The sequence below is a fragment of the Rhinoderma darwinii genome, chromosome 8, assembly GCF_050947455.1.
Source record: "Rhinoderma darwinii isolate aRhiDar2 chromosome 8, aRhiDar2.hap1, whole genome shotgun sequence".
NCBI lineage: Eukaryota > Metazoa > Chordata > Amphibia > Anura > Rhinodermatidae > Rhinoderma > Rhinoderma darwinii.
In genome coordinates, this window is record NC_134694.1 from 32,599,179 (window position 1) to 32,621,088 (window position 21,910).

A 21,910-nucleotide genomic window follows, 5' to 3' on the forward strand; every position below is an offset into this window, starting at 1 on the left:
TCGATCGACCCTTTTACAAAAAAGGGACTGTCCACGCAGACAACCTCTTTAATATCTTATACTCTAGAAGGGAACTATTTCCATGCCAAGATTGCCAGATAATTGGAAGGTTGCTATATTGTGAACATTATAGTTAGGAATATGAAATTGATAGAATGAGATCTTTTTTTCTACTTAAAGACACTGGATTTAAGTGTCATAAACATTTAATTATTAGTTTTTCAATTAAACTCATGGATGGTATTGTGTCTTAGGGCTCTTTGGATCATTGTAATCAATCACAGACACCTGTGATAATTAGTTTGTCAGGTGTGCCCAATCAAACGAAAACTACTTAAGAAGGATGTTCCACATTATTAAGCAGGCCACAGGTTTCAAGCAAAATGAAAAAGAAAAAGGATCTCTCTGCTGCCGAAAAGCGTGAAATAGTGCAATACCTTTGACAGGGTATGAAAACATTGGATATTTCAAGAAAACTTAAGCATGATCATCGTACTGTGAAAAGATTTGTGGCTGATTCAGAGCACAGACGGGTTTGTTCAGATAACGGCATAATGAGGAAGGTTTCTGCCAGACAAATTAATAGGATTAGGAGAGCAGCTGCTAAAATGCCATTGCAAAGCAGCAAACAGGTATTTGAACCCGCTGGTGCCTCTGGAGTCCCGCGAACCTCAAGGTGTAGGATCCTCTAGAGGTTTGCAAGTGTATATAAAACTATTATTCGGCCACCCCTAAACAATGCTCACAAGCAGAAACGGTTGCAGTGGGCTCAGAAATACATGAAGACTAATTTTCAAACCGTGTTGTTTACTGATGAGTGCCGTGCAACCCTGGATGGTCCAGATGGTTGGAGTAGTGGATGGTTGGTGAATGGCCACCATGTCCCAACAAGGCTGCGACGTCAGCAAGGAGGTGGCGGACTCATGTTTTGGGCTGGAATCATAGGGAGAGAGCTGGTAGGCCCCTTTAGGGTCCCTGACGGTGTGAAAATTACCTCTGCAAAGTACGTAGAGTTTATGACTGACCACTTTCTTCCTTGGTACAAAAAGAAGAACCGTGCCTTCCGTAGCAAAATGATCTTTATGCATGACAATGCACCATCTCATGCTGAAAAGTATACCTCTGTGTCATTGGCTGCTTTGGCCATAAAAGGAGAGAAACTCATGGTGTGGCCCCCATGTTCCCCTGACCTCAACCCTATTGAGAACCTTTGGAGCATCTTCAAGCAAAATATCTATGAGGGTGGGAGGCAGTTCACATCAAAACGGAAGCTCTCGGAGGCTATTCTGACATTCTGCAAAGATATTCAAGCAGAAACTGTCCAAACACTCACAAATTCAATGGATGCAAGATTTGTGAAGGTGATATCAAAGAAGGGGTCCTATGTTAACATGTAACTTGGCCTGTTAAGTTTTTTTTGATTGAAAGAGCTTTTGATTTCTGTAGATATGACCTCCTGATGCTGCAAATTCAACAAATTACCATTTTAGTTCTCTTTACAACCTTTAAAATGTTTTGATCTCGGTTGTGCATAATAATTTGAAACAGTGCATTTTGAGTTTTTTACTTCTAAAAAAAAAATCTGTTATCATTAGGAGATTTGTTCAATAAAATTTGCATTATACTCCAACGGTTGATGGCTTGAAGATTATACTGACTGTCATTTGCATCGACTATTTATGAAAATCAGCGAAAAATAACATTTGCATAATAATTTGGAACGTGGGGTGTATATATATATATATATATATATATATATATACATATACTGTCCTGAAAACGTCCTTCATTAGCACTTGGAGGCTGAATATTGAATATATTTGAAATTTAAAGAGGCCCTATCTCCTACATAATCTGATCGGCGCTGTAATGTAGATAACAACATTGGTTTTTCACTTTGAAAAACGATCATTTTTGACCAAGTTATAAACAATTTTAGATTTATGCTAATTAGTTTCTTAATAGACAACTGGGCGTGTTATTACTTTTTACCAACTGGGCGTTATGAAGAGAAATGTATGACGCTGACCAATCAGTGACCAATCAGTGTCATACACTTCTCATTGTTAGGCTGGGTTCACACGACCTATTTTCAGACGTAAACGAGGCGTATTATGCCTCGTTTTACGTCTGAAAATAGGGCTGCAATACGTCGACAAACATCTGCCCATTCATTTGAATGGGTTTGCCGACGTATTGTGCAGACGACCTGTAATTTACGCGTCGTCGTTTGACAGCTGTCAAACGACGAAGCGTAAATTGACTGCCTCGGCAAAGAAGTGCAGGGCACTTCTTTGCAACGTAATTTGAGCTGTTCTTCATTGAACTCAATGAAGAGCAGCTCAAGATATACGAGCGTCACAGACGCCTCGTATATTACGAGGAGGTGCATTTACGGCTGAAACGAGGCAGCTGTTTTCTTCTGAAAACAGGCTGTCATTTCAGCCGTAAATCACAGCTAGCGTGTGAACATACCCTTACAGTGTGATTGTGCGATGAAAGAAGCTGGGCTGAAACAATGAGAAGTGTATGACGCTGATTGGTCACTGATTGGTCAGCGTCATACATTTCTCTTCATAACGCCCAGTTGGTAAAAAGTAAAAAAACTAATTAGCATAAATCTAAAATTGTTTATAACTTGGTCAAAAATGATCGTTTTTCAAAATAAAAACCACTGTTGTTATCTACATTACAGCGTCGTTCAGATTATGTAGGAGATAGGGCACTTATAATCTGGTGACATGGCCTCTTTAATACATATTTCCATATATTATGATCGGTGGTGGTTCGACCTTTGAGAATAAAGGAGCTGCAGCGCTGATTTAATGCTGTATTACCTTCTAAGTTTTCCCTGCACAGTGATACTGTGCAGGGAACTGAGGCCGGCCCTATTCACTTTAGTGATGTGTCGCTTCACTGTTTTTCCCTGCATATCTGGTGGCCGGGGCGCCACTTTGCAGGTTTAAACAGTAAAGGAAACGTAGCGCTAAAGTGCTGCATTCCCTTTATTTTCAGCATCAGTGGGGGTCCTAGAGGTCGAACCCCAAGATCATAAAGTGAGGGCATATTTCAGCAATATGCCATCACTTTATAACATGAGAATACCCCTTTAAAACATGTATATATTTTTCGTTCTAACTATAGTTTTATCAGTCTAAAAAAACTTTTTGGGATGAATTAATAAAGATGAATTTGTGTTATTAATTTGGTCCAGCATTATGTTTTTTCCATTGGTGTTCTAATATATGTATGTTAGAAATCAAATTTTTCTTAATCTATGCTTTCTAGTAATTTAATTATGGAAAGGGTAGGTAGACAAGCTTAATACAAAAATTATCTAAATTTAAGGCCCAGTTCACATCAGTCTGTTGCTCATGTCTATCCTCTTGCCATTGACTTCTGTTTGGATCCTGCTTTTTTACAGTACAGAAAAACAACGCTTTTCAGTCCTGTCAAAAACCAGAATCCAGCAAGACACTTCAACGGAATGGACAAAATGTGATGTAAACTGGGCCTTAACGCTATACTTTATAAAAATACTATGTACAGTAGCAGCAGAATATATTAAATGTAGCAAAGGTTGAGAGCCAATGATGTGACGCTCATATCCAGTCTTAGGAAAACCTCTTCAGCCAAGTGCTTCCCTTTAATGTCCTGTTCACTAGTACTCTGCAATAAACGTTGTCACTGTGTGTTTCCTACCGTTTCACTATTGCGTGAATCAATTCTGCTTAAACATGTTAATGGCAAAATAAATTTTAAAAAAATAGCAATTATTTTATGCTCACCCCAGTTGTGGACCCCCATTCATAAGGTCAAACACCTGTGCTGGATTCAAAAACTGCTTGAATTTGCGCAGGAACTTTACACCTTGGTTATCTCCACTTTTGGAATTTACAAACACAAGGAGCGGACTGGCACAGGAGACAGGAGATGTTGCTTTCCAAAAACCTGAAGCAGAAAAGTCATGCATGTTATTTATGCTCCGGTCACAGCCTCCTCCATTCATTTTTAATCAAATTAATATTTAATCACTAAATCATAAATGCTTCCTAACAGCAATAACTGTCAGGCTCTGTTTACATCAGGATTGTGGTGCACGCCTGGTATAAAAATGGAAGCAATAAGGCCAGTATTTGGAGAGCCCTACTCTGCAAGGTTTACCATCTTCTATAAATATTGAAAGCTTACTCTGTAAACCAACTACAACGTCATTAACAAAAATGTTAAAAAGAAGAGGGCCGGGGCGTGGTCTAGCAAGCTATGTGGGAGGACGTGCAGCTCACTGCTCCTGCTACTAATAACTGCTATTTATCCTGGAATTATCGGCTATACAGCTCCAATGACTCAGATATCAGTGTGTGATACTTACCTGAAGCTCTGGGTGAAGTTTGACGTGACTCCTCATGGCAAAAGGCGGTAAAACTCGCTCCAGAACGGAAGAGAGTGGTGGCGGGCTGAGGCCCAAAATGGCGCCGAAGCGTCGGTGCGAGAATCATCCACACCAGACCCTGAGCAAAGAGCGGTGGCGGCTCACCTAGAGTAGTTTGCTCACTGTCCCAAGGCTCTGGCTCTACAGCCGACGATAGCGCCGCATCTGCCCATGGCTGCTGTAACCCTGGCGGGGGAGGCCACAATTCTGGGGGAGAGATCCCCGGAGGTGCAGAGGATACTCCAGGATCTAATGGCGGTTAGTGACGATATGTTACATGCGCAGCGGACAACTTCTGAGGCACCTGTACCTACCATAGTAGATGTATACAAAGTGGTCTGCACTGCAGCAAGGCACTTACTCTTCTTGCTAGACAAATCAGCAACGTTAAAGAAAATGTTTCTATTATACGCCATGATTTACAAAAGTTTACAAAGAGAACCACGGCAGTGGAAGGAAGTGTGAGCGAGCTAGAAGATTCTTTGCCGCCATTACGCAGAGACACCCAGAAAAATACTCATGATGTTGCGGTGTTATTTACGAAAACAGATGACCTAGAAAATCGGTTACACCGTAATAACGTTAGGCTTATTGGGGTACCTGAGAAAGCTGAAAGTAACAATCCGGACTCATTTTTTGAACATTGGCTGCTTCAAATATTTGGCAAGGACACTCTGACACATCTATTTGCGGTGGAGAGGGCACATCGGGTACCCACTCATCCTGGTCCTGTAGGACGACCTCCTAGACAAATCTTAATCAAGCTTCTGCACTACAAGGACAGAGATGTCATTTTACGTAAAGCCCGAGATATGTAAGATATTATTATTGATGGGGTGAAAGTCTCATTTTTCCCTGACTATTGGGTGAATGTGCAGTGCAGAAGAGCGCAATTTCTGTATATTAAAAAAACTGCCGCACCAACATCAGGTCCAATAGTCTATGCTATATCCTGCTAGGCTCCGTGTAGCAGCGATGGGGACTACTGCATTTTTTGACACTCCCAGGGATGCCCTGAGATGGCTGGATGCAAATGAAGATAAACTCCGTCGGGAACAATCCGTGACAGGACTTGACCTCAGTGAAATCTGTACCTTTTGAAGGGAATAGGGTTCCGTGGAGCTTACGTTACATGTTATACACTATACTAAAGGCCCTTTTACACCGGCCGATAATTGGCTGGTGCAGCGAACGCCGATCAACGAGACATTGTCACAAGGAGCTATGGATGGGGACAAGCGGTCGTTACTCGGATCGCTCGTTCCCATATGTTATTATCATGTCGGCAGTGCATCTCCCTGTTTACACAGGGAGATATGCTGCCGACAGCGATAATATTTAACTTTTTAAAATGCTACGACCAGCAGACGATCGAGCGTTTGCTCGTTCATCTGCTGATCGCTGCCCTGTTTACTCAGGGCAATTATCGGCAATGAGCGTTCTATGAACGCTCGTCTGCCAGATAATTGCCCAGTGTAAAACCCCCTTTAGTTGTGTAATTTGTTCATATGCTCATGTCACATGTGCCCAGTAGTCTGGTGATGTTGGGGAGCACTTGTGATTTTCCTGTACTTGTTCCTCTATGCTTTAAATAAGATGCACTAGAATATGATGCACTAGATGCACTTGTTTGCAGACACTGATTGTTATATACAAAATGAAGAGAAATAATAATTATATTGATTCGGAGATGGATAAATTCCCTCCTAGACCTCATTCTGTGGGGACTGCGGTGATGCCCTTTGGGAGGATGCTCCGAGAGATAGGGCTGGAGGATGCGTGGAGAAATAAATGTCCAACTGAACGGGTATATTAATGTGCATCAGCCTCCTATTCGAGAATTGATCTTTCCTTATGTAATGCTCATATGTTGATATACATATCTGTTGTGAAATATTTGCCTAGATCTCACTCGGACCATCCTCCCATCCCAGTGAGGCTGCAGCTTATCCCGATGGTGCCAAGAGCGTTGATGGGTTGGCGGTTGAATAAATTCTGGCTGCGACTAATAGAGAGAACGGATATTGTGGATTCTCTTAAAGAATTCTATCAGTTTAATGAACATAGAGGTCCTCTCGGACTGATATGGGACACTTTGAAGGTGTATATACGAGGGGTCAAAGAGTTTGAGGTGACACTTACTCAACGTGTGGTAGATTCTGAGGTGGCTCATGTTGTTTCACATCTACTGATACTAATAAAGCCTGGAAACACACTTAGTACGTTTGCAATGGAAAAGGCAAATAATAAGAAAATGGTTCTTAAGCAGCAGTTCTATAAAGGTGGCAAACAACTTGGGCATCTTTTGGCCTCTATAGCTAAGGAGCAGCAACCCTCGAGTTATATTCATAGGTTGAGGTGGAAGGTATCGCGGAAGTTTTGCGGGAGTATTATAATTTTTACAAATCTCTATACAAATCTACTGTGACGTATGATTAGCCATCTTTGCATTCATATTTCTCTATTATTGACCTTCCTCAGCTTGCACAGGAGAAGAGAGATCGGTTGGAGGGGTCTAGTACCCTTGAAGAGCTACAGAAGGCAGATTGTTATATGAAAAATGAGAAGGCACCAGGTGAGGACGGCATTCCCGCTGAACTATACAAACTATATGGTGAGGAATTGCTTCACAAATTACTAGCGGTATATGACGAATCCCTTTTTATAAGGCTGCCTAAACCTGATAAAGACCCGAGTCTCCCAGGCTCGTACAAACCGATCTCTCTTCTCACGTAAGATGTAAAGATACTGGCCAAAGTACTCTCTGATAGGCTGGCAGGAGTTATCACTTCAATAATTCATCCGACCAGTCAGGATTTATGCCAGCGAAATCTACAGCGGTTAATTTTACAAGACCGTTCTTGAATCTCCATATGGCTCCAGTTGGCTCTCATGGCAAAGCTATTTTGTCTCTTAATGCCGCCAAGGCTTTCAATAACATTGACTGAGGTTATCTATGGGCTGTATGAGAAAAGATGGGCTTTGGACCTCAATTCCTCAGGTGGGTTAAGTTGTTATATGTGGCGCCCAGAGCCAGAATTAGGGCCAACAATGCATACCCAGATGTCTTTACTCTAGAGAGAAGTACCCGTCAGGGGTGCCCTCTCTTGCCACTTTTATTCACAGTAGCCATTAAGCCCTTGGCAGCTAAATTTAGAAGGACAGGTGATATTAAGGGTTTCAAGTATGGAGATTGGGAAAACCGGGTGGCACTCTACGCCGATGACCTATTACTATTTGTGCAAGATATGCACGGTTCTTTGGGGAGTATTTTGTCCATCATAGACCAATTTGGTATATATTCAGAACATCAATTGGACCAAGTCAGCCCTATTACCAATGGAACCCAATGAAATTATACCTCAGCGCAATGGACTGATCATACCACATATTGATCAATTTAAATATCTGGACATTTGGGTCTCTAGAGACGTTGCGGAATATGTACCCCTTAATGTGATGCCGATGATAGAAAAACTGCAGCATAAAGTAGATAAATGGGTGAAACTGCCACTATCTGTGATGGAAAGAGCAAACTTCGTGAAGATGACTTTGATGCTACAACTGCTGTATATATTGCATAATGCATCGGTGTGGTTTCTGACTCATCTTTTCAAGACTATACATGGGATCTTCCAGAATCTTATTTGGAGAAAGGGAACTCCCCGTATCAAACTAGAGAAATTACAGATGTCAAAAATAGAGGGGGGGGGCGGTGGCTGGCTATTCCGCATGATTAGGTCTACTATAGGGCATCACAACTTCAGGGGGAAAGTTCTAGTTATAAAATCTTCAAACATGTTCTGGGAGGAAGATTGGTACTGGAGTCATTGGATGCACATAGGATGCGATTATTACCCCATACTATGCCAACTCTTATTTTGCTACACAGAGTATATCCTAAATATTTCAGGATAGACTTGCTATACACCTACATTGGATAATCCCACTCTCTGGGAATTTAATATTTTGGTAGGTTTTGAGGGCTGGATTCATCAAGGTGTTAAATATGTATATCAGTTGTTTGATGATGATGATGATGATGATGATGGCTTCAAGTAATTTCAGCAATTACAAGACTATTCTCGACCTCATTCAGTCTTCTATAGATGCTTACAGCTGAGATATGCAGCTCAAAGTCAGTTTAAATATATTTCTACAATTATGTGCAAGACAGAAATGTTTGATCACATTGTAAAAAATGGAAACGTCCTGTATTTTAATCTCCTTTGTAATCTACTTCTACCGAGAGTCTTGGGTGACACAATATTGGGACTAAAGGAGCGATGGGAGGTTGATGTAGGCCCCATGTCAGGTGAGACTTGGAATGAAGTATTAGAAATGGCACCTAAACTGTCTCTTAGTGTTGCTTATAGAAGATCATAATTATACCTTATGAGCTTACTGTACACAAGGGGTCTCAAGTACGTGGCCCGCGGGCCACCTGGGGCTCTCATCTGCGGCCCGCGGGACACAGAGCCGCTAGTACATGCTCTGCTCCGGGACTCTGTGGAATTCCCTGACATTGCTGTCCACACATGGAGTCCCAGGAAGAACCTACTAGCTCTCTGCCCGGGACTCCAGCTCTGGGGTTGCCCCTGACATCCATGTCCATATATGGACAGTGATGTCAGGAGCAGAGCTGGAATCCCAGGCAGAGTGTTAGAAGTGGCTCTGATCCGGGACCCCAGCTCTGGGCAAGCCACTGACATCACTGTCCATATATGGACATTGATGTCAGTGGCTTCCCCAGAGTTCCGGCGCAGAGCCTATACTAGTGCTCTGCTCCGGGATACCGGCTCTGGGGTTGCCCCTGACATCACATTCCGGTACAGGAGGATCCCCTGACGTCACTGTGTATGGACAGTGACGTCAGGGGCTCCAACAGCAGAGGAATCCCCAGCCAAAGCGTCGGCAACGCTCTGGCTGGGGATTCCACTCCTAGAGGGAGCCCCAATGGAGCTATCTACTTGGGGTGTGTGTGGAATTATCTGCAGAGGGCACTGCGGCAGCATCTGCAGAGGGCACTGTGGTAGCATCTACAGAGGGCACTGTGGCAGCATCTACAGAGGGCACTGTGGCAGCATCTACAGAGGGCACTGTGTCAGCATCTACAGAGGGCACTGTGGAATTATCTACAAGTGGGTGTGTGGCATTATCTACAGAGGGCACTGTGGCATTATCTACAGAGGGCACTGTGGCATTATCTACAGAGGACTCTGTAGCACTATCTACAGAGGACTCTGTGGCAATATCTAAAAAGGGGCTGCCCAATCTTGACATGTGCCTAACGCTTCCAACTGAGCCACTGGACTGCATTTAGCGACACTTAAACTGGAAAACTGGATTGTTGAAATAAGCACGTGGAGAATTCTCTCTAAACCTAGCGGTATTATAATAGTAATGCAGTATTATTATTATTATTATTATTATTATATAGTGTTATAGTAGTTCAAATAACTGATTGATTAACAATAATTTTGCATTGTATCAAGTTTGAAAGTAATGCGGCCCGTCAACTTCCCATTTTTTCTATATGTGGCCGACTTACCTGGCCAAGTTTGAGACCCCTGCCGTACACCATATCTGCTGTGCAAAATGTGTGTAGACCTGATGCTAGATGTCCAAGATGCCCTGACTATACTGCACACTTGTCACATATGCTATGGACATGTCCTTTATTGTCTTCATATTGGGATGATATCTATGCAGGTTTTTGGTCAACAGATTTCTAAAACACCTTTGACTGGACTTTTGGATATGTAGAAGAATTGCCATTACCTGAGATGCCAAAACTAGCAGTCGCAAAAAATTTATACCAAGCCAGGAAAACTATTGCCAGACATTGGCTGGGTGATGCGCTTCCCACAGTAGAAGAATTTTTAGGAGTAATGAATTCTGTGATTTTGTTAGAGAGGGGTATATATTTGAAACGTGACACACTACGTAAGTTTGAACAACAATGGGACAGTGGATCGCAACGCCAGGAATGGCGTCGCAGGCGTTGCTCTGAAATAGTCTCTCCTCAGCTCTGACAAGTTAAGGCATGGTGTGGCGGGTATGGAAATTATAGGACTGTGGAACTGAAAACATTTTGACATAACTGTATAAATTCTGAATTGATGGTACTGATCATTAATGATTAAGTTCTTTTGGATAATGAGGTTGTAATAATCTTACTCTCCTTCCTTATGCATTATTGCACAGAGACCTAGGGATGGGGTTGATACTCTTTTTGTATATGCTGTTATATACTGTTCCTGTTGTATGTATAACAATTAACAAATTTTGTTTCTCGATAAAAAAATATCTTATTTAAAAAAGAAGAAGAGAGCCCAATACTGATCAGTGTGGTACCTACTAGTAACAGAAACTAAGTATCTGAGTATGTTCCATTAATAACCACCTTTTGTTTTCTATGCTTTTTCGTTTTATAAAATGCCAATGGATAATTTGCAGGATATGCATGAGCATACACTGTGTACTTACCATCTGAGTCAATGCTATTTAGTGCAGTAGGAGGAATTATTGAGACTCTACAAGCTCCAAGGGGGCAGATTTTGCCTAGTTGCTCCTTACATGAACTATGCACCTAAAAAAAAAGTATGAAAACATTAAATGATACTGAAATACGTTAAATATTCCATTAATTAATTAAAGTAGACAACATTCTAAGCTTCACACTCTGCTCCAAATAGAACAGTCTAAACTTCATATTCTAGTCCTCCCTATGTATAATAAATTAGACACGTATATTTGGAAGGAATTATTTCTCAGGAGGACAACTCTACTATATGTCCTACTAAGACACACGGAAGACATGAGACGGGGTCCCTCTCTGTGAGTCAAAACAGTTGTAAGTGCGGCTCCTTCTCTGGTGGACCAAGACCGCCGATGCACTACATGGACGCCATTAATTTCAATGGCTGCCATGTAATGTCACATTTCGGTCCAGAAGCAGCTTACTCCACTATTAATAGCTGATCGCGAGGACTTGTGCCTCTGTGACAGATTCTCATAAGTACTTCTCGATCTAGCACCATGTCATTTGTATGTCTTCCCTCATTTTCATACTTGCAAGGCACATTTCCTTAAGGACTTGGTTTTAGAATCAGAGGCACAGGATGAGATTACATAATAAGTACTATGTGCTTAAAATATATATTTTTTTAACTTATTGCTCATTTTTAATCATTTAGCTACATTATACAGAAGAAGTAAGTGAGCCCTTTCGAATTACCTGGATTTCTGCATTGATTACTAATAAAATGTGGTCTGATTGTTATATAAGTCAGAATCATAGACAAACATAATCTAACTTCTAACACAAATGTGCCTCCGTTTATCAATATTTCTGGAATGCACAGCCCTCTTCAGGTCATGCCACAGCTACTCGATAAGGTTAAAGAGAACCTTTCACCTGCCGATACATGTGCAGCTGAGTGCAGCATGTAATGGGCAGGGCTTCACAAACACTGTCTCACTTGAAATTAGTTTTCTAACTTCCTGGGTTATTAACATATCGGTGCCGTTATATTTGATGCCCGATATGTAAATAACCCCCTGAACTGTCAATGAGGCGTGTAAATGGCAAGGGGGCGTGTTACTTTCACTGTGACACTGTCCAATCAGCTACGGACAGTGTCACAGCTGCATGTGCTCTGTGATCTCTCTCGCGAGATCACACAGTCTTGTTGTCCTTGTCTGCCGAGAGCTGAAGAGTTGGGAGCGTGCACCTGCACTCATGCGCGCACAGCTCCAACGCCGCTGCCGACGATACTCCCGCCGCCATGGAACAGAAGAAGAAGAATTCACATTCTTCTTCTCCTCTTCTGTTCTGTGAAGCACATGCTCTCCCCTCCATCTCTTGTCATACAGCGAGAGAGATCACGCAGCCAAAGCAGCTGTGACACTGTCTGTAGCTGTTGTTTGCCTTGTGGCATGGTTCACAATAGCCAATCTTTCTTGAGAAGAACAGATTTGTCAATAACCAGACTTTGTGTGCCTTTATTTAATGGGCAAAGCACCTGTGAAACCCACACTTTCAATCGACTTAATTGAAACACCTTTTTACTCTTGGAAAAGTCATTAACACAGAGGTTAACTTACTTTTTCGCACTGCATTGTGAATTTTTACTCAATGTGCTCAATTAAAGACATAAACAGTTCAACTATTTGTGTGTTATAAGTATGGTTAGATTGTTTTTGTCTATAAATGTGACTTTGTTAACAACCAGACCACATTTTATTAGTAATCAAGGCAGAAATCCAGGTAATTCCAAAGTGTTTATTTACCTTTTTCTTGCAACTGTGGATGACAGACAGATACTCTGTTGTGTGCATTGCAAAATAAGACATATCAAATGTATTTCAGCTGTCATATAGAATGTCTAGTAATGAGATAATGGCTATAGAAACTAGGAGCAAATCAGATATGGCATATGATTATAATGAATAGCATATGATTAATACTAACTTACTATAGCTTTGCACCACAAGCACCTCCAGTCCTGTAGTCTCCGCACACTCCCGCATGTTTTGTCGCAAACAGCACATTTAGCACTAACTGGCAAGTTTCCTTCCAACCACTGATGAGGCATTGTCACCTAAAAAAAAACAGAAAATTAGTAATATGGACTGAGGAATCTACTGGTCAAGATTTTTCTTGTCCAACCAAAAATAAAAAAACAGTAATCCGAGTTTAGAAATAATCTGGTGTGAATGAAAATAGACTTCTATTTTATATATTGGAGAACCTTGAAGTCAATACAATGATGTTATTTCTGATATATTAAATATACCTATACTTGACGTTGGGGAAAATATCCATAACGTCACCATATGATCCAGCTTTCGGGGCAAAATATATAAGTACCAAAAGGTAAACCTAGCCCTCCATCAAAAGTTTCCGCTTAGCAAAATACTATGATTGTCCTTTTGTGTTAGTATGTGTCCCGTACATTGCACAGACTGGAATGGAGGGGGTTGAACATGTATAGACTGAGCAATGCTGTTTACATGTATCACACCTGATAATGTATTAAGTATGTTCAGTATCTGGGTCTACATTATAGGTGGGTAACTGTGCTGCTTTAGTAAAACTGTGCACTATGCTTCATGGTGGAATCTTGAAACACATGTGTTCAATGTCTGCATTATAATTTAATACAATTAAATGCATCAATATATGAATCCTTATGTTTTTAAACAGGCTAATTTTAGTAAAGTACTACAGAAATAAGTCTGCACTACAAGGTACTGTTCTCTAACTGTTCTCTGTACTTACGCCATCCTCATCTTCTATAATGTCATTCGCCACAGATGCCAGTGTGGTCCATTTGCAGTTATTTGTTGCTCTTACAGCACAGCGTTTATGAGCTTTAAACTTGCAAACTAGAGAAAAGAAAGCATATACTCACTTGGATTTTTCATTATGTCCTTTTAAAATGAAACATTTGTGGGGCTCTGCAAAAGGAAATCAAAGCCAGGAGCCAAGAGAGTGTCTATACAACATCACATTCAGGCCTCATGCATCTGTGTGCCGCTATTTGGAGACTCTGTAAAGCACTGTATTATGGGGATCTTTTCTCCTAGAAGTAATGCTTGTAGAGGAGAATAGCTTGGCTATATGATGTCCGATGGAGCATGCCACCTCTGTGTGCCACCACATGAAAATAGGAGGCATACAGATGTACAGTAGCTCCATTTAACTTAGTGGTTGTAAAGAGTAAAAATATGTTTGTTTGCCTGAGCCTTTAAGAGAATTATTCAACAACTAACTTATTCTGCAGTTATGCATACTGAAATGGGTTGGACAATACCGGTACATACGGACGTCATACATGGGGGTTGATCCTCGCTTGGGAAACCACTCTACGTGCCAGAACGGAAAGCTGCTCTCTAAGAAGTACTCTCTAAAAAGGACTCCCACTCTGGCGGACCCGGCGTGTCTTTGCATTAAAAGGATGCATTCATTTGAATGGCCGGCATGTTTAAAGGGGGTTCTTAGGGATTGTGTAAATAAAGTTTAGTGGGCAGAGCTCAAGATGTGTTTCAAATTTGTATTATGTTATGTGTCTCAATTTAGTCTAGAAAACTCTAAATATGTCCATGTGTCCATGTATGAGTAATATATACATAGATCTACAGTATATCACTCATGATTCCATGGGCTTTTCTACAATGCCTATAAACAGTTATAAACAGATGTCTCACAGGGACAGGTAACTAGTTAGGTGCAGCCAACATTGGTGTAAAGCACCCCCAAAATATCACAAAATAGCAGACTCGCTGATTCATAGCATAACTAGAGAAAGAAGAGTCTTTAAAGCCAGATGTAAAGTACAAAAAACAAATTTTATTACATATAATTTACATATCGAACACTTAATAAAAAACATGGCGAGGTTTTCTAAAAAAGAAGAAGTGGCACGTGGGTCACTGGTAAGAAAAATACAATATCAAGTCATATTATATAACCATGGGGACATGGGTATGACAGTAAATAGCACAGAAGGATACAGGTATGCAGTGTGATGGTAACTAGTCAATAATTGTAACAGCCGCTGCCAAATACTAAATTTTTACAACCTCACACTACTATAACTGCATCACTCCAAAAGGAGGGAGAGGGGATTCAAGTCAGAAAACCCTTTCCTCAATTGTATGTATCCTACAGTTGAAACAGCCTCAAAAGAGGTCAAAAAGTTACTCAAGAGGAGAAAGACATCAAAACTCAAAATACTTTGAATGTACAATACACAAATCCCCAAGAGGCTGAAAGGAGTACCATCAAGTGTCCCTGCAGTACATAAGCAGGATGTACATAGTGTGCACAGCTATTCATCTGGGATCCCCAGATAAGGCCAGGAAAGAGTCCACTCACCCATGGTTAGAGCACTAAAGTTCGTGGTCCACGTGCAGGCAAAATCACCACCCCAACGCGCGTTTCGCTGTATCAGCTTCCTCAGGGGGTATAATCTATGCTCTATCCTGTCCGCCTTTTTATATTGCCCCGCATCCCGAGTCGCAAAGAAGGAAAGGAAGTGAAGTTCCGGATGTCAGACCACATCATTGGTCCATGGCGCATGCGCGAGAATGCATCGGAAGTCACGGGATCTCGGTCACCGGTCGTCATTCCCAAACTGCGCACGCGCGTCTCCAAAGACGCGTCTCCATGGAGATCGCGCAAGCGCACAGTGGGTGTCTAGACGAGAGGGGGTCGAGAGCCGCGTCCGGTATCTCTGCTCATGCGCAACCCCAGCGATGTGGTCTGTATTTTATCACAGAGTTTAATCTATAATTAGATGGTACTCCTCTCAGTATAAGCCCCAGGTATTTCTAAACAGCACATTCAGGGAATAATCCCTATGCAAGTAATCATGTCTGCCTCAATACCTTAAGTTTACTCTTAAAGTTCCTGAGCGTAAAAAAATCTAAAATGAAGCATAATACAAATAATAAATGCAAAAGAGGAAAGTTAGTACGAATACATGTTTCCATAAATATATGTGAGACATACTAATATATAAAGAATATGAAAATGCCTATAAACAGTGTATAACCCCATTAGACTGGACTTTTCCATGTTCACACTACAGTCAGAAGCTTCATTCGGAGCCTCCGTTAACAGTTCCATGAAGAATAACACAGTATGCAGCGCCGTCATGTGATGGAACGGGCACAGCCGTCATAGTTTCCGTTCTAACACAAACCATGATGGTCGTGTGAACAGAACCTAACAATCAGTGAATTGATATTTGCTTTTTTTGACACTGGTCATGAAAAAGGATTCTTATTTGCAGCATATTATGGAGCAGATTTGTTGTACATGAGCTGTAGTGGCACAATAAGATACCGTATTGTACCATTTGATTAATAGCACCTAAAAATAATACAATGTATGGATAGATTTTGGTGTATTCATGAGGTCAGCACTCCCCATGTCTCTTCCTGCCTCCTTCTGCACCAGTGGCAGGTGGCAGTCATGTATCTGCTCTGGTGGGGGTAAGGGAGCGGGCAGAGGAAGCATTTTTGGTTACGTGATATTAGATAACAGGCCCAATTTTTTTATTTTTTATGCTATTTGGGCTAATAGTTCAGTGGACCTGTCGTCATAAAATGTTGCCCTTAAGTAGGGCAATATACTCAGCTGACAGATCCACTTTAAGGTAAATCTTTACCTTTTGTCATCACGTCATTTTTAGGACCAAAATTCTTTGCTAATCAATTAATTAATATATCTTTAGAGAGGTCAGAGACTTGTTTTTCTACATCAGAAGTAGAATTCCTCTGCACAAACATTTAAGATTTAAAAGAAAACATTCTGGCTGTTAATATTTAGTTTCATGTATAACAGTATGCAGTAAGCTCCCTTGCTCCCTCTAGTGGTGGCAGCCGACATCCTGTATGTCAAATATAGATTTATTTTTTTTACTTTAAAAGAATGAATCCCATTAATGCACATATTTACAAGAAGCTCTTTTTTGGAGTCGCTTATATTAATTTCATTTTATTTACTTATCAATCAATGTATTTTTTTCATTTGTTCCCTAATATAATGTTATTGTAATTGTTCCCTTTACAAGCAGGAGCTATTTTGATAATATAGCACTTTGAAATACTTTGGTTTATTTTGTACATTGCAATTTGTAGTTTTCATATGTGAGGATTACTCTGACAATGAATATATTACATAGTACGGTTTAAAAAAACAATATGTTCATAAAGTTCAACCTATGGACTGGAGAAAGGGAAGGGATGAGAGAAATTATAGAACTATGTTTTTCCCTTACTGATTCAGAGGAAGGAATTAACCAATCTTCCCTAAAAAGTAAAAATTCCCTGCCGATCCCAGATGGCAATCTGGCTGGATTAACATTAAAAAAACAAACATATACATTGCCATAGGTAATGATTGTTTTTCATTCGAAGAAATAATCTAAGTCTTTTTAAGGGGGTTTTCCCATCAGAGATATTTATGACATATCCACAGGATATCAGAAAAAAGGAGATTTTTGAAGCAGCACTAGTCCCGAGTATGGTGCGGTGCACGCTGTCAAGCCAGGCAAACCAACTCCAGCACGATGTATATCCAAAGAAGTAGTAGGACAACAGCACACGTCTTCAAATCATCAAAGTGGTTTTATTGTCAAGACATCCACAAACGACAAGCAACGTTTCGACCCATAGTGAGTGAAGGGTCTTTGTCAAGCCTAACATCATGTCTAAAAACATCGTTATAAATGGGTGAATACAAATGATCACATGGCCCATTCCAACCAGTGAACATCGTGAATCTGGTCTCCCAGGTGAAGCATACATTAGTCTTAATGACATACATCAAATAGTTATATAATCTTCAAAAACGTGCAAAACTACAATGTGTAATACATCTTTAATACATCAACATCAATAATATATCAATCATTGTTATTACAATAGAAAAGTGAAGGAGGAAAGTTCACCACACTCCAGGTTCCAGCTACGATCACAGAGCTCTACTGTGCATGCTCAGCAATCAATCATCTCTGCTGTGAAAAAAATATAAAGACCAGCGTTCGATCAAAAATAGTGATCAAAGTATGTAAAAATATACAACATCCATAGTCATAACAGGAATCCATCATCCTGCAGCTCCATATCTGTATATTTTGAGGCAAAATTAATTCAATAATTAAAAACGCCTTCACTCTGTTTAAGTCACATGTGAACAGGGCAGAGGGAGGGAGAAGGGATCAGGTTCATATTACTTCATGATATCAATCACTAGAAGTTAAATATAAGACATCCTCAGTCATAACAAGAATCCATCATACTGCAGCTCCATATCTGTATATTTTGAGGCAAAAATAATTCAATAATTAAAAACGCCTTCACTCAGTTTAAGTCGCATGTGAACAGGGCAGACGGAGGGAGAAGGGATCAGGTTCATATTACTGCATGATATCAATCCCTAGGAGTTAAAGTCATCAAATACTATTTAGTGTTAAACCGCCTACATAAATCGGATCACCAAAGTGATTCAAAAACTTTCTAGGGAATGCTTGTAACTACTGTCCGACACATGTGAAGTCACATGTGAACAGGGCAGACGGAGGGAGAAGGGATTTGATGACACTAACTTTTAGTGATTGATATCATGTAGTAATATGAACCTGATCCCTTCTCCCTCCGTCTGCCCTGTTCACATGTGACTTAACATCACGGAGTGAAGGCGTTTTTATCATCATTATATAAATCTCGTGTTTTGTGCGGTATAATTGTCCAACATGATTTGTCGGACAGTAGTTACAAGCATTCCCTAGAAAGTTTTTGAATCACTTTGGTGATCCGATTTATGTAGGCGGTTTAACACTAAATAGTATTTGATGACTTTAACTCCTAGGGATTGATATCATGCAGTAATATGAACCTGATCCCTTCTCCCTCCGTCTGCCCTGTTCACATGCGACTTAAACTGAGTGAAGGCGTTTTTAATTATTGAATTATTTTTGCCTCAAAATATACAGATATGGAGCTGCAGTATGATGGATTCTTGTTATGACTGAGGATGTCTTATATTTAACTTCTAGTGATTGATATCATGAAGTAATATGAACCTGATCCCTTCTCCCTCCCTCTGCCCTGTTCACATGTGACTTAAACAGAGTGAAGGCGTTTTTAATTATTGAATTAATTTTGCCTCAAAATATACAGATATGGAGCTGCAGGATGATGGATTCCTGTTATGACTATGGATGTCGTATATTTTTACATACTTTGATCACTATTTTTGATCGAACGCTGGTCTTTATATTTTTTTCACAGCAGAGATGATTGATTGCTGAGCATGCACAGTAGAGCTCTGTGATCGTAGCTGGAACCTGGAGTGTGGTGAACTTTCCTCCTTCACTTTTCTATTGTAATAACAATGATTGATATATTATTGATGTTGATGTATTAAAGATGTATTACACATTGTAGTTTTGCACGTTTTTGAAGATTATATAACTATTTGATGTATGTCATTAAGACTAATGTATGCTTCACCTGGGAGACCAGATTCATGATGTTCACTGGTTGGAATGGGCCATGTGATCATTTGTATTCACCCATTTATAACGATGTTTTTAGACATGATGTTAGGCTTGACAAAGACCCTTCACTCACTATGGGTCGAAACGTTGCTTGTCGTTTGTGGATGTCTTGACAATAAAACCACTTTGATGATTTGAAGACGTGTGCTGTTGTCCTACTACTTCTTTGGATATCCACAGGATATGTCATAAATGTAAAATAGATGCGGGTCCCACCTCCGGGACCTATTATATACTTGAAGAATCTTTTGGCATTTGTTTTGCTATCCTTGGGCATCTGCCTTTCATTTTGTATTTTTGCTGATTTTATTACTTTTTTTTACAGATTTTATTAAACTCTTTGGAGTTTTCTAAAGCTGTACCCTCAGATTTGTATTTTTCAAATGCCCATTCATTGTCATATATTGCCCTTTTTACAGAAGGTGTAAGCCATGTTGGGATTCATTTTAGTCGTTTATACTTTGTTACCTACAGTGAAGGAAATAAGTATTTGACCCCTTGCTGATTTTGTAAGTTTGCCCACTGTCAAAGACATGAACAGTCTAGAATTTTTAGACTAGGTTAATTGTACCTGTGAGAGATAGATTATATTAAAAAAAAAAACAGAAAATCACATAGTCAAAATTATATATATTTATTTGCATTGTGCACGGAGAAATAAGTATTTGATCCCCTACCAACCATTAAGAGTTCAGCCTCCTCCAGACCAGTTACACGCTCCAAATCAACTTGGTGCCTACATTAAAGACAGCTGTCTTAAATGGTCACCTGTATAAAAGACTCCTGTCCAAAGACTCAATTAATCAGTCTGACTCTAACCTCTACAACATGGGCAAGACCAAAGAGCTTTCTAAGGATGTCAGGGACAAGATTATAGACCTGCACAAGGCTGGAATGGGCTACAAAACCATAAGTAAGACGCTGGGTGAGAAGGAGACAACTGTTGGTGCAATAGTAAGAAAATGCAAGACATACAAAATGACTGTCAATCGACATCGATCTGGGGCTCCATGCAAAATCTCACCTCGTGGGGTATCCTTGATCCTGAGGAAGGTTAGAGCTCAGCCGAAAACTACAACTTGTTAATGATCTCAAGGCAGCTGGGACCACAGTCACCAAGAAAACCATTGGTAACACATTACGCCGTAATGGATTAAAATCCTGCAGTGCCCGCAAGGTCCCCCTGCTCAAGAAGGCACATGTACAGGCCCGTCTGAAGTTTGCAAATGAACATCTGGATGATTCTGAGAGTGATTGGGAGAAGGTGCAGTGGTCAGATGAGACTAAAATTGAGCTCTTTGGCATTAACTCAACTCGCCGTGTTTGGAGGAAGAGAAATGCTGCCTATGACCCAAAGAACACCATCCCCACTGTCAAGCATGGAGGTGGAAACATTATGTTTTGGCGGTGTTTCTCTGCTAAGGGCACAGGACTACTTCACCGCATCAATGGGAGAATGGATGGAGCCATGTACCGTCAAATCCTGAGTGACAACCTCCTTCCCTCCACCAGGACATTAAAAATGGCTCGTGGCTGGGTCTTCCAGCACGACAATGACCCGAAACATACAGCCAAGGCAACAAAGGAGTGGCTCAAAAAGAAGCACATTAAGGTCATGGAGTGGCCTAGCCAGTCTCCAAACCTTAATCCCATCGAAAACTTATGGAGGGAGCTGAAGATCCGAGTTGCCAAGCGACTGCCTCGAAATCCTAATGATTTACAGATGATCTGCAAAGAGAAGTGGGCCAAAATTCCATCTAACATGTGTGCAAACCTCATCATCAACTACAAAAAACGTCTGACTGCTGTGCTTGCCAACAAGGGTTTTGCCACCAAGTATTAAGTCTTGTTTGCCAAAAAGATCAAATACTTATTTCTCTGTGCACAATGCAAATAAATATATATCAATTTGACAATGTGATTTTCAGTTTGTTTTTTTAGATAATCTATCTCTCACTGGTAAAATTAACCTAGCCTAAAAATTCTAGACTGTTCATGTCTTTGACAGTGGGCAAACTTACAAAATCAGCAAGGGATCAAATACTTATTTCCTTCACTGTATAGGAATAAATTTTGCCATATATTTAGCCAAAGAAGATTTTAAGATCTCCCATTTATCATTTGTACCAATATTTGAACATTAGTTCTTCCCAGTCTATATCTTGAATTGCAGCCCTCATCCTGGGTAAATTGGCCTTCTTAAAATTAAGTGTTTTTGCCCTCCCAGCCTGTGTTTGTTTTTTACAGTATAGGTAAAATGTAACTATATTGTGATCACTGTTACCGAGGTTTTCACGAACATTGTCATTCACAACAAGCTCTGCATTATTAGAAATGACAAGACCCAACAGAGCTTCACCTCTAGTCGAATCGCACTGAGCGCTCTCCATATGCTGCGTTT

General features: G+C 40.5%; 1 protein-coding gene across 6 annotated transcripts in view; it reads right to left on the minus strand.

Moving 5' to 3' along the window:
• LOC142659435 (diacylglycerol kinase eta-like) overlaps positions 1–21,910 on the minus strand; it is a 257,916-nt gene that overhangs the window by 129,983 nt on the left and 106,023 nt on the right. For all 6 annotated transcript variants that reach the window (XM_075835574.1, XM_075835573.1, XM_075835568.1 and 3 more), the window contains 4 exons: positions 13,719–13,825; positions 12,913–13,038; positions 10,922–11,024; positions 3,789–3,951 (listed from right to left, as the gene is read on the minus strand). In XM_075835574.1, the coding sequence (XP_075691689.1) occupies positions 3,789–3,951; positions 10,922–11,024; positions 12,913–13,038; positions 13,719–13,825 (499 nt within the window). The remainder of the gene's footprint in view (positions 1–3,788; positions 3,952–10,921; positions 11,025–12,912; positions 13,039–13,718; positions 13,826–21,910) is intronic.